The 13,727-nt window shown below is 39.5% G+C and overlaps 2 protein-coding genes across 2 annotated transcripts in view; one reads left to right on the top strand and one right to left on the bottom strand.

Moving 5' to 3' along the window:
* The window catches only part of LOC105216494 (uncharacterized), a 46,658-nt gene that overhangs the window by 16,021 nt on the left and 16,910 nt on the right, over nucleotides 1–13,727 (top strand). The window lies entirely within an intron of this gene.
* On the bottom strand, nucleotides 5,524–12,203 carry LOC128921417 (uncharacterized). The gene is made up of 2 exons (XM_054229061.1): nucleotides 11,947–12,203; nucleotides 5,524–7,129 (listed from the first exon to the last, which is right to left on the bottom strand). Exons 1-2 carry the CDS (start codon nucleotides 12,201–12,203, stop codon nucleotides 5,524–5,526), a joined length of 1,863 nt encoding a protein of 620 aa, XP_054085036.1.

The following is a 13,727-nucleotide window of genomic DNA, read 5'->3' as shown; positions in this document are numbered from 1 at the left end:
TTGCTTGCTCATAATTTCTGAATGTGTCGAGCTTGTAACGAGCTCTAGCCGATCTATAGACTCCTTATTGATTGATGTCAAATTCCTCCAAATAAAATTATTTGCAAGTCTAAGCACTTTTTCCACTAACTAAAATAAGGTTTCATATTAGTCACATAGTAATACTCGTGTGGTTTGCAGTCACAATCTTCGGATTTAGTATTTATTTAGAATTTAATAAGGAAAGTGGATTATACTTTGAAGATAATCGGATTCCCTTGGAAAAGTACATTATTTCTCTTTGTATTTCGACTGGATGTTAACAAATCTCAACTAGAGGAACGTAGAAACGACTGTCGCCCAAAATAGCTTTGGGTGCGTCTTATGTCTTCAGACTTATTGGGCGCTTTAGATTACTGTGGTATCGGAAAGCGGTTAGAAGATGGTTTAAAGTGCGTCTTATGTCTTCAGACTTATTAAGCGTTTAATATTCCAGCAACATTGAAAGTGGGACTGGACATTTTTTTGGGAAAATATTGTAAATTTTGTCTTCGAATACCACTATGAGTACCTTAGAAATCGCCGAGCTAGCTATGTGTAGTAGCAACCAGATGTCCACAGACCGACTTGTTGGCTTCCATAAAAATCAAATTTCCTTAGCTTAACAGGAAAACCGCACATAAATTATTAGCAGGTGCTCCCCAAAATGCCACAAATATGCTTCCCAAAACCACTTCCTGTACCGCAAACATATTGCGGCACAAAATCTACATACAGTTACATATCTTTAAAATGCAATAATTCATTGAGCACAACAAATTGATTTCTAATTAGTTTCAGTTGCCATAGAGCTAATTAACATAGCTCCAACATATTTCGTTTGTAGACTTTATGAATAATTGGAAACATACGAAGGCATACGCCTACAAACATACGAGCTGGGCACATACATGAGAATACACACAACAATTGGGAGCATACGAGAAGCTGGAGCAGGAAAAAAGGACTACACGGAATTTGTGCTGGTGACAAGCTGCCATGCGTTGCTATGTGCCATTATGTATGTGATTACATATTCGTTGATGTGTATGCTATTTTTTTCAATGTATGCATGTAAATTGTGTACTAGGCTTAGTTGAATACACAACTTAGTTCATGCGCTCAAGGGCAGGCGTAGTCCATGTGCAAGCAGCAGGTCCAGTATTGGATTACATTTCGCCACGTTGAAGGAGCTGTGCTATGCTATACACAAACATACTAACCACACATACAATCATCAAGCCTGACTCCTTACAAGCGCGAAGGTGGACGTCTGCTCTTACTTAAGTAGCTACTTAGTTTGCATATCGAAAAAGCAAAGCCGGCGTAACATATGGCATTTGGGCACTGCATATGTGAGTTGGGTACTTGGTGCAGTGATGATGAAGATTTGTGGCACGTATGGTGGCATATGTACGTCGTGGCTAAGGAGATGAAACCTTTGACTACAGTCTCTTGTAATCAGATAGTTTGTCTAAAGTGGAGCAGTTAAAGTTGGAGCATGCATAGGAAGTGCTACTAAATTCGGTTTAGGCGGTTGACATATGGTATGTGCTCTACTCGTACTAAGTAGCTGATTTGCTGTCGAATGCGTTGACCAGCTGACATGTGTCAACACCTGATCCTTGCTATTGTGACGTACGGCAGTTGGTCACAGCGTTGGCACGTTATTTGTCAACACTGTGGACTAATACTTCTAAGAAGTGTCACGTACGTTCGGGGTTTGTGTGGGTTAAGGTGGTGCTTGGGTTTAGAAAAAAAACCTGATTCCAGGGCTTCAATCTAGCGGATCAAGTAACACGCGGAGTCATAATTGAACGGTATCGAAAAATGATTACTCGATTATGAACACGTGTAATATTTCGAACAAAAATTGCTTGAATCGACGAAGAATTTTAAACTTTTATATTCAACAATATCCTAGTGATAACTGGGTAGGCACATAAATTATTTCTGTTCGTAATTGGTCTCAAATGACAAATACGCCATTCGCCAGTTCCGCAAAAAAAAATATAACGAATATCAAACAAAACGCATCATCAATATGACTTTTGTTAATAACTTGATACTAGCGCCATCTAGCGGAATATGATTTTCAAGTTTTTGATAAAAATTGGACTCTATCGCCACTTATTGTAATTTTTTGTGTCCATAAACTCCAGTGGTACGCCTTAGCTGTCGTTAGTCATGATCAAGAAATTGTATGCAATATATTTGGCTGAAATTTTTACAAATGGGAGGCTAAAACCATAAAAACCTTCCATTTGATGTTTGAAGTGCCGCCCTAATATACACTTGTGATAAGTAATATGCCACAGATGACAAGTTAATTAAAATTACACGACCAATCCTAAAGATAAAAGCGCAAAATAATAATTTGAATTGAATTTTTGATTTTAGTACCACCCTAACATATACATTTGATAGTTATCCTAGCATCATTGACAATTTTTTAAACTAGATTACCGCTCGTTTTTTTTGTACCACCCTAATGCAAATTAAAAATTTTTGAATTAAAAAATAAAGAATTTAAACGGAAAAATAATATTATTTTATTTTTAGACCACTCTAATGTAGTCAAATAATTGAAAACATACCACAAAACACAATTTTTTAAATTATATCACCGTTCGTGAGAGTAAAAAGACAAAAATATTTTTTATATATTTTGTGTACCACCCTAATGCCCACATTGAACAGGTAAAATCCCAAACAAGATAAATTTACTAAAATGTATTACATATAATGAATTTGAACGGTAAAAAATGATTTTAAGTATGTTTAGTACCACCCTAACGTATACAAGTGACAGCTAACATACCATAAATGACAAATTAACCAAATTTACATGCTGCTAGCCGAGCATTCAAGCAGAAAAGTACTAATATTAATATGTATGTAAGTACACTTTAATCGCCATAAGATAGGGTTTAATACAGTTACAATTTGCCACAAAATGCATATTTGTGCATTAACCACATGTGGCAACATATGCGCAAACATGCGTATGCAATTGCAGCGATGTCATGCGCTTGCCAATGCATATGAGTATGAGTATGAGTATAATGCAATAAATGCTGGTATGCAATCACTCAATTTGAATGCTGTGGCTTCATAATCTTACTACGAAATGTAATTATCGATACAAGCTCTCCTACCGCCGGCGCTCAGGCCATAACACACACACACACACATACACACTTAATATACTTAACGTATAATATATATCGTTATCCTTTGTCGCATTACATTTTACAAACGGGTTTGACTGTTTATTATCCAGTCAGTCAGTCAGCGTTGTTCCTTGCAATTATTCAATTAGTAGTGCCAACGGGTCGAAAGGATAATTGAGTTTAAATATCTTTTGCATGGACTAAATGAGTGTGTATGGGTGTTTATATATGTGGGTATTGTATGTGTGTGTTTGTGCAAATACGCAATTAAATGGCATTTCATAATGAACTTAATCAAATTTGAATTGATGAAGTGGAATAACTATTGTGCACAACGCACACAAGCAAGCGAACAAATACGTATATGTATGTATGTCTGTATATGTATACTGATGTAATGTACTGTGCACTAATTATATGCGGGCCTATAGTTATAGCTGTAAGTTGTAAGCTTCTTTGTATGCGTGAATGCAGTTGAGATTATGGCGCTTAATATGCAGCTTAATTTTGTTGCATTTGCAATATATACTATATTTAACAGTATTAATATCGATATATGTACTTATATACAGAGCTCTTGCACATGCAGGACTATATATTTTTCGGCTGGCTTGTCAATCAGTCATTCAGGTATTTAATGTACAATGTTTCTTCGAGTAAGTTTTGTCAATTTCTGGTTTGCACTTGGACCACTAGAGAATATCTTAGCCATGAATAATTGCGATAGGTGGCGCAGTAATCGATTTTTTTAATAAAATAGAAAAAATTTAATTAGTTATGCAAAAATTAGAACGAAATATAATCAATAATATCATACCGATTCTATAGCAGTGATACATATAAAACATCAAACTTTATCGAACTGAATGAACAATTATTTCATATTGTTGTTACAGTCTCAGAAAATATTCGCAAATAATTTTGTGGTCGTATAAAAATCCGGATTCGTTCCAATCACGTGAACTCGACTGCTATGTGAAAGGATTGAGATATTGTCGAGGAGAGCAGTCTAGGTTTAGAAACATATGTACATAGAAGACTATAAATCAAATTTTTAATGCGAATAGATTTAATAGCAAAGCTTCTTTTGATAATCTCGGGGATGTGAAATATCTATTGACCTATTATTTGGTAAAGTATGTTTTATGCGCTGCGGATAGTTCTATCGATGTTTTCAAAAATCACTTGTAAGTGCCATCATTACTCGTGTATCAGAAATAATTCAATTATAGCGCATCGAATTGTGCTTTAGCTCATAAATATTATTTTGGCAAATATCTCTCTTCCGCTTTTTTGCTCTTTACGATATGCTAACAAAATAATAATGCTTTATAAAAAGTATTACAGTAATCGTATTTAGTTCAAATATGCGTCGTTTCGTTAGATAATCTGTTTCCATCTAGATGGTAACTTCGTAATACCCCCCTCGTATAAGCCCCTCTTCTTATTTGCGAAGAACTCGGACAGTAACTTTTCACAAGCCTCTTTTGAGTTCAACTTTACACCACCAAGGGCGTTCGCCATGGACAGGAACGGGTGGTAATCGCTTGGCGTTATGTCCGGGCTATATGGTGGATGCGATAAAACCTCCCATCCGAGCTCGCGTAGCTTCTGCCGAGTCATCAACGAAGTGTGTGGTCTAGCGTTGTCCTGGTTGGCCCTTCCTTTTGGCCAACTCTGGACGCTTCTGGTCCATCGCCTCCTTCAAGCGGTCCAGTTGTTCGCAGTAGATGGTAGAATTAGGTGTCTGGCCATATGGGAACAGCTCATAGTGGATGAGACGATTCACTGGCCTTCGACCACGACCGTTTTCGCTTAATATTTTCGTATGTGATCCATTTTTCGTCGCCAGTTACCATCCGCTTCAAAAATGCGTCGAGATCGTTCAGTTTCAGCAGCATATCGCAAGCGTTGATTAGGACCAGAAGGTATTTTTGCGTCAAATCATGCGGCATCAAGCTCAACTAACTCCCATTTGTCAGCCTAATATAATAATTTTTTCCGCGTCTTTCACTAGAAAAAGTCACTGTTAAATAATTAATTTTACAGCGGGTAGAGTTCCAATATGATCTTACTTTATTTGACGGTTTGGCCGTATAGCTTGACATCAGAAAGAGAAGGACTAGTGCATGTATGTCCTGCACTATTTATAGTAGTTTGTAGGAATTTAAAATAACGTAACATTGCATTCGCGTAAACAAATAGCATAGCAAACAGAAGTGGATGATAAAAGAAAGAAAACAAAGTAAGCATAGATAAGGCATTGCCAGATAGGAATTATAACAATTAGGAATAAACTTAAATATTAGGACTAAAATTAAAACGATTAATCTTAAACATCCTGCCCGGTCGAGTCTACCGACTCGAAATCCTCGTTTTCTAGCAAGGGGCACAATTTCTGGACAGCTCGGTTCATGTATCCTTTAGAGGTTCTCAACGTGACATTGCGGACAGCTCCATCAGCTCCAGGATGTACTGATATGACTCGACCAAGACACCAATGCGAAGGAGGCATGTTCTCTTGTTTAACTAGAACGATGTCCTTCACCCTTATGTTCGGTGTGCGTCGCTGCCGCTTGTTCCGTCTCTCCAAGATGGTGAGATACTCCTCACTCCACCTATCCCAAAATCTTTGATGAAGTTGACGTATACATTGCCACTGTTTCAATCGGTTGGAAGGAACTTGTTGAATATCTGGTTCAGGGACCGCCAGGAGTGGCGACCCAATCAGGAAATCGCCTGGCGTTAAGGCAAGTTTGTCCTCAGGATCGTCGTACAGGGGTGTAATCGGACAAGAATTGAGACAAGCTTCGATTCTAACGGCCAATGTTTGCAGTTGACTATACCACATGACTTGCGTACCCACGCAGCGTATCAAGTGACGCTTAGCGGACTTCACCGCAGCCTCCCAGAGACCTCCTTGATGTGGAGCACTAGGAGTGATGAAATGCCAATGTGTGCCTGTGTCAGCTAAGAACCGCTGATTATACTCACTCTGCCATGCTGCAAGATCTTCCTTCAAGAGTCGGTTAGCTCCAACAAAGGCTGTCCCGTTGTCACTGTATAAATCACGACAAGGACCGCGTCTGCTGATGAAACGAGTGAAAACGTCTAGGAATGCTTGTGCCGACAGGTCATCTACAACTTCAATGTGTACAGCCTTGGTGACCATACATACGAATATGGCGAGGTATGTCTTGATGAGCGTTCGCGAACGTTTCGTTCCTACACGTAGTGTGAAAGGTCCACAATAATCCACACCAGATGAAATGAACGGCCGTGCTGCTCTGACCCTCTGCCCGGGTAAGGAAGCCATTTGTTGCTTTAGCACTTCCCCTCTGTGACGCCGGCAGATCACGCAGTTATGGATGAAACTCTTGACCGCCTGTCTGGCACTGAGGATCCAAAATCGTCGACGAAGAGTATGCAGCATGAGTTGTGTTCCTCCATGTAGCGTGATTTCAAGAGCTTGTTGTAATAAGAGCTTCACCAAAGGCGTTGCCTTTGGCAAGATAATCGGGAATCGTGGATCATGTGCTAATTCGGCTTTATGAATTCGTCCTCCGACTCGCAGGATCTGGTTCTCGTCTAGAAATGGATTTAGAGGCAATATTCGAGAGGAGGATAGCAAACCTGAACGAGACTTCAAATGTCGGATTTCATCTGCAAAATGTTCCTCTTGCTCTAAACGGATTATGGTGTATAGTGCGTCATCTAGTTCCTGCGCAACGATGACCGGTTGACGAAGATGTCGTCGGCGCTGTAACCAACGAAGAATAATGGCAATTGTGCCCAAGAGGCGGGAAATTGTACTGAAACGTTCAGTTAACAAAATAGTCTGTCCGTTTGGACGATGTGTATACAATGGATGTGAAACGAGTACAATAATCTTATTAGTGTTACGAGTTTCAGCGACTATAACTTCTGACTCGTCCTTGCTGAGCAAAGTATCATTGTTAGTAGAATAGATCAAGTGTGTCTCATCCGGGCCATGCCACCAAAGTGGGTGTACTAATAGCTCTTCAGGTGTGATGCCTCTGCTGGCACAATCAGCTGGGTTTTGAGCGGAACGGATGTGATGCCAGCGGGCGGGGGATGTCAGCTCCTGTATTCGACGAACTCGATTGCATATGTATGTATGTATGTTTTTTTCGTTTGAAGAGCTTTCAACCTATACGGACGTGTTTTTGATGCGCTCCGTGATAATTATCTAAAGCAAAAAGAAAATACACAATATACAAAACAATTTATAAAGTGCATTAAGCTAAGCTTTAGCCAATAACGCCGAAAGTGTCAAGCAAAACAAAAAAAAACACAAGAATAAAAGTGTGCAAACAATAAACAAATAATAAATAACAAACTATAAGTGAGCAAAATAAACAATAACATGAGCGCTGCGCAGCCTCACCAACAAGGCCGTAGGCATTCTCTAAATGCCTACTTTAGCTTTGTCGAGCCTGCTAAACCAGCTCCTACCAACAAACAAGGCAAAGGCGAGAAGGATGAGTCATCACAGCGATCAACTGAGCAGCACCCGAAGCAGAGCTTAGAAACAACAAAAGCAGCAGAGAATGACAGTCAACAACGGCCAGCAACAAACATGAACGCACCGAAGCAGGTACCTGCAAGCGAGCAAAAAGCGAATAAAAGCATAACGCAAGGTGAGAATGTACAAATCAAAAAGAGTCCATCTGTACAGATTGGCATTGACCGCTACGTCAATATTAAAAGGAAATTAAGTCCTGTGAGGTCAGCGGTCAATCCTAAAAAGTTTCAAGGCGGCACGCCAACCAAGAATAAGCCTGAAATTTTAAATGGCAACAGATTTGCCTTACTAAGCAATGATTCTGATGATAATGCGAAGGGTACCACCACAGTCGCTTATGCCAAACCGCCCCCAATATATTTGCGCGAGCGTAGCTCAAATACTCTTGTTGCGAAATTAAGCGAAATTGTAGGTACAAAAAACTTTCACATAGTGCCTTTAAAAAAAGGCAACATAGATGAAACGAAAATACAGACTTACACTGAGAAAAGTTTTATGGATGTTGTAAAGTTTTTGTCAGATAAAAACAAAAATTATTATTCCTATCAGCTGAAGAGCTCAAAGGGCCTAGCTGTAGTAATTAAAGGTATAGAGTCTTCAGTAGACTCTAGTGAAATCAAAGAAGCTATTGAAGAATGTGGCTTTGAAGTTAAAACTCTCGTAAACATCTTTAATAGAAATAAAGTACCGCAACCCATGTTTAGAATTGAATTGATGCCGAATTCTAACCAGCTTAAAAAGAACGAAGTGCATCCAATATATAATTTAAAATATTTGCTGCACCGTAGAGTAACCGTAGAAGAACCACATAAAAGAAACGGACCGGTACAATGCACCAACTGCCAAGAGTATGGGCATACCAAATCATATTGCACTCTACGCAGTGTTTGTGTGGTATGTGGTGATTTACATCCCACTTCAAAATGTATCCTTAAGAAAGAGGATTTAAACAAAAAATGCAGCAATTGTGGAAGAAGTCACACTGCCAATTACAGGGGTTGTCCTGTTTATAAAGATTTGAAATCGAAGTTATCACAGGGAATTCAAGCACGACGTAACCAAATGCTACATACTCCCCATAATGAAATCATAGATATCACAGACCATATTCCTAAACCCGGTATACTTAAAAAAATTGATGTACAAGGGAGCTATGCCAATGTTGTAAAAGGCAACACTGTACAAATGCAACTACCACAAAATCCACCAAATGGTGGTATTGAAACCATGATTATAAATCTAACGCAATGTATGACACAATTTATGTCTACTATGCAAAATATGATACAAGATTTAATAAAATCACAAAACCAAATGCTGCAAACTTTATTAAGTAAAAAATGAGCGTACTAAATATCTGTATATGGAATGCTAACGGTGTTAACCAACATAAATTAGAGATTATTAAATTTCTGTCTGAAAAAAATATAGATGTAATGCTAATATCAGAGACTCATCTGACAAACAAAAACAATTTTAAAATACCGGGATTTAGACTGTATGTTACAAATCACCCGGATGGAAAAGCACACGGTGGAACGGCAGTGTTAGTTAGAAATAGGTTAAACCACTATGCTCGGGAATCTCATGTTACAGCCCAGTTACAAGCTACAACAATATCCTTAAAAAATAGGAATTCTGATTTAAATCTAACGGCTATATACTGCCCACCTCGTTTTAAAATTACAGATAGCGAATTTAAAGACTTTTTTGGAACGCTAGGTCATAGATTTCTAGCAGGTGGAGATTATAATGCAAAACACATGTACTGGGGTTCACGTCTTATTAATCCGAAAGGACGCCAGCTGTACCAAACCATTATGAACCACAATAACATTGATATAATATCTCCTGGCAAGCCCACATACTGGCCCAGTGATCTCAACAAACTACCAGATTTAATTGATTTCGCTGTAACCAAAAATATAGATAGATCGCTTGTGACAGTTGATACATGTACAGACTTATCTTCTGACCATTCACCTGTACTAATAAAGTTGTGTGAACAACCTATATTCGTTGAGCCAAAAGGGGGTCTGACATCTCACAAAACGAACTGGTTAAAATATAAAAAATATGTGAGTAGCCACATTAATATTGATTTAAAAATAGATACAGAAAGATATATTGATGAAAGCATACGAGAATTTAATGATGTAATATCAAATGCAGCTGTCATAACAACACCAAACAGAAATAATAAACCAATTAGCCGAAGAAAAATCACTAATAATGAAATAGAAAAGCTTGTAAATGAAAAAAGGCGAGCTAGACGTGAATGGCAGTTAAATCGCTCCCCTTCTACTCAGCTTCAACTAAAATATGCTGTACGAAAATTAAAAACAGCGCTTAAACGTGAGGAAGAATACCACACTCACAATTATATAAAGAAACTGTGTCCAAACTCAAACAAACGAAAATCTCTTTGGAAAGCCCAAAAGTCAATGAAGCCTCCAGTCGACTCCAATTTGCCTATAAGAGGCTTGGGTGGAAACTGGGCACGAAGTGACGAGGATAAGGCAAATTGTTTTGCAAATCACCTAGAAAAGGTATTTCAACCAAATTGCCCAAAGAACAGCTTTAAGCTGCCAATCATCTCCAATAGCGCTAACGAGTCGCTTGGGTCTATTCAAACGTCATCTTCTGAAATTATTAAAATCATAAAAGAGCTGAATCCAAAAAAGTCGGCAGGACACGATAAAATTACTCCAAAAATGCTAATTGAGTTACCAAATATTGCTTTAACAGTGCTCTCCTTTCTCTTTAACGCTATTTTCAGTTTCGGGTACTACCCAATTTCATGGAAAAAGTCGCAGATAATCATGATAGAGAAACCAGGTAAAGACTTGACACAGCCGTCTTCATACAGACCAATCAGTCTTCTACCCTGTCTTTCTAAAATATTTGAAAAAGTGTTACTATCAAAGATGTCTCCTTTCCTCCATGAAAATAATGTAATACCAACGCACCAATTCGGTTTTCGTGCAAAACATAGCACTGTAGAACAAGTACATAGAATTACTAACGAAATCAGAAGGGCGTTCGAGTATAGAGAGTACTGTTCTGCTATATTTCTAGATGTGGCTCAGGCGTTCGATAAAGTGTGGCATGACGGGCTTTTATATAAGATTAAAAAAAGCTTACCTCTCGAAATGCATAAAACCTTGGAGTCTTATTTAAAAAATAGAAAGTTTACTGTCAAAGTAGGAGACTTCATATCTGAAGAACGACCAATAAGAGCTGGTGTACCTCAGGGCAGTGTTTTAGGGCCAACTCTATACATAATATATACAGCTGACCTTCCAACAGCTAGTAATGTTTTGACATCAACTTTTGCGGATGACACAGCTTTAGTGAGCCGAAACAAATGCCCAATTATAGCATCAAGAATATTAGAAGATCATTTGATTTTTGTCGAAGAATGGCTAACCAACTGGCGTATAAATGTAAACGAACAAAAGTGCAAGCATGTTACATTTTCCCTAAGACCAAAAACGTGCCCGGCAGTTAAAATGAACAATATTTTAGTGCCCCAAGCGACTGAAGTAACATATCTTGGTATTCACTTAGATAGAAGGCTCACGTGGAGAAAACACATATCGAGCAAAATAACCTGCATGAAGATAAGAGCTGCAAATTTAAATTGGCTTCTAAACAAAAAATCAAAACTTAGCCTAGACAACAAAGTTCTGTTATATAACGCGATAATAAAACCGATTTGGATGTACGGCATTCAACTGTGGGGTACGACCTGTGCAACCAATATCGATATAATTCAGAGATTTCAATCAAAAATGCTTAGAACAATCACGTGCTCACCATGGTACATGCGTAATGAAAATATCCATAAAGATCTTGGTATTCTCATGGTAAAGAAAGAAGTGGAGAACAGCAGACACAAATATTTATCCAAACTCCGAGACCACCCAAACCCATTGGCTAACGCTTTAGTACATTCTTGCAATCAATCACGTCTAAAAAGAAGAGATATGCCAGCACACTGATGAGCAACGTTTCACCAAAACAACTCAATCACTTGGTTGAGCTTGTCTAGTTTTAATTAGAATTAAGATTTAATAACTTATTGTTAGGCTCCAAAGAGCAGATTCAATAAATAAACAAATATTGAAAAAAAAAAAAAAAAATATGTAAGGTTTCAGTGTTGTTGGATTCTTCTTTAACCAACACAATACAATCGCAGAATCTGACCCCAGATAGTAGGGAACATCAGCCAAACCCATTGCATCTCGCACGTTTTGAAGTGTCTCAGCTAATAGTAGTGCTGCCGAAAGTTCCAGGCGTGGTATGGTAGCGGCCTTGAGTGGTGCCACCTTGGTGCGTGCCGTCAGAAGTGTGAAACGTATCGAATCGTTGGAGCAAGACGTCCTTGTGTAGATAACAGCTGCGTATGCGTGTACGCTAGCATCGCAAAAGCCATGAAGCGATGTTGGAACATGTGGAGTCATACCTATCCACCGACCGATGCGAACTTGATTGAGTTCTGGAGCAGCGATCTATACTTCAGCCACTCGCGACAAAGATCATCAGGTAATGGTGTGTCCCAAGATAGGCCCGCAGACCACAGCCGCTGAATATATATTTTCCCAGTTACAACCACAGGCGCCAACAATCCAGTAGGATCAAAGAGCCGCGCTACTTCGCTGAGTACTCGACGCTTCGTAGGTATCTCTCCTGTCTGACTAAGATCGACACGAAAGAACAACTGATCCGTCAATGCGTCCCACCGTAGGCCCAAAACGGAAGCCGTACCAGAATGGAAGATGTAACTAGAAAGAGATGATTCATTAGCTAAGCACTTCATCACCTGACTATCGTTCGAACTCCATTTTCTCAAGGTGATCTGCCCTGCAGAGAGAATGGCATCCACGTTTGTTGCTAGTTCTACTGCATCTGTAGCGTTTTCACAACTTTTTAGAAAGTCATCAACATAAAACGAGGTTAGTATCGCCGTTCGAGCAAGTGCAGCTTGCTGTGCATTTGGTACCAGTGTTGAATTGTCACGAGCACATTGTTGCAGTGACTGCATGCCATCCCATGTGTGATAGTCTTCAAGCGGTACACTTGGATGTCGTCTTCCGGAGACTCTCGCCAGATGATTCGTTGATAATCGCGATGCTCAGGTGCAACCAACACTTGCCGGAATATTTTCTCGATGTCCGCAGTTATCGCCACTCGATAGCGTCGAAAACGTAAAAGTATACTACTAAGAGAATCCGGAAGCGTTGGACCAACCAGTTGAATGTCGTTGAGTGAGACTCCAGTGCTGGTAGGTGCCGAAGCGTTGAACACCACGCGGAATTTCGTTGTGACCGCATGATGTGGAATATAGTAGCAGTTAGTGTGATCGTAGGGTGATTGGACCAATTCCATATGCCCAAGTGCGGCGTACTCTTTCATGAATGTAATGTACTTTTCTCTAAGAACTGGATCTGCAACCATGCGACGCTCCAATCTTTGAAAATGCCGTACTGCAAGTGTGTACGAGTCACCAAGTTCCGGTGCATTTCGTTGCAGGGGTAACCGTACAATATAACGGCCGTCTGAGGTACGACTATGTGTGGTTTCGAAGATCTGCTCGCATTCGTTCTCTTGCGAATCGTCAACAACCGTTACGAAGCTAACCTGTGATCCAGGATCACATAAGACCCGGGCCACTCGCTGCACCGATGCGTCTCCAATGGCATATACACGCGCTGTTGCTAAAATAGTGATCGGCTTTGGGTTGACAACAAGGGACCTGGCGGGTGCTGCTAGTCATGCTGTTGAGGTTGTCTGCACCTCAGCAGGCACGTTATTAGATACTGGTGAAGTAATTGAAGATCCAAGCGTTAAAGCATTATTGACCTTAGCTCGGCATAAGATTGTGTTGTGCTTGTGACCACAATTTCGGCAATTACCTGAGGGACACTGCCTTAGCGAATGTCCAGCACGTAGGCAGTTGTAACACAATTGCAATCTCCTAATCGTCT

Source organism: Zeugodacus cucurbitae, chromosome 4, assembly GCF_028554725.1.
Source record: "Zeugodacus cucurbitae isolate PBARC_wt_2022May chromosome 4, idZeuCucr1.2, whole genome shotgun sequence".
In the NCBI taxonomy this organism is placed as follows: domain Eukaryota; kingdom Metazoa; phylum Arthropoda; class Insecta; order Diptera; family Tephritidae; genus Zeugodacus; species Zeugodacus cucurbitae.
This window is presented reverse-complemented; position numbering and strand designations above follow the sequence as displayed.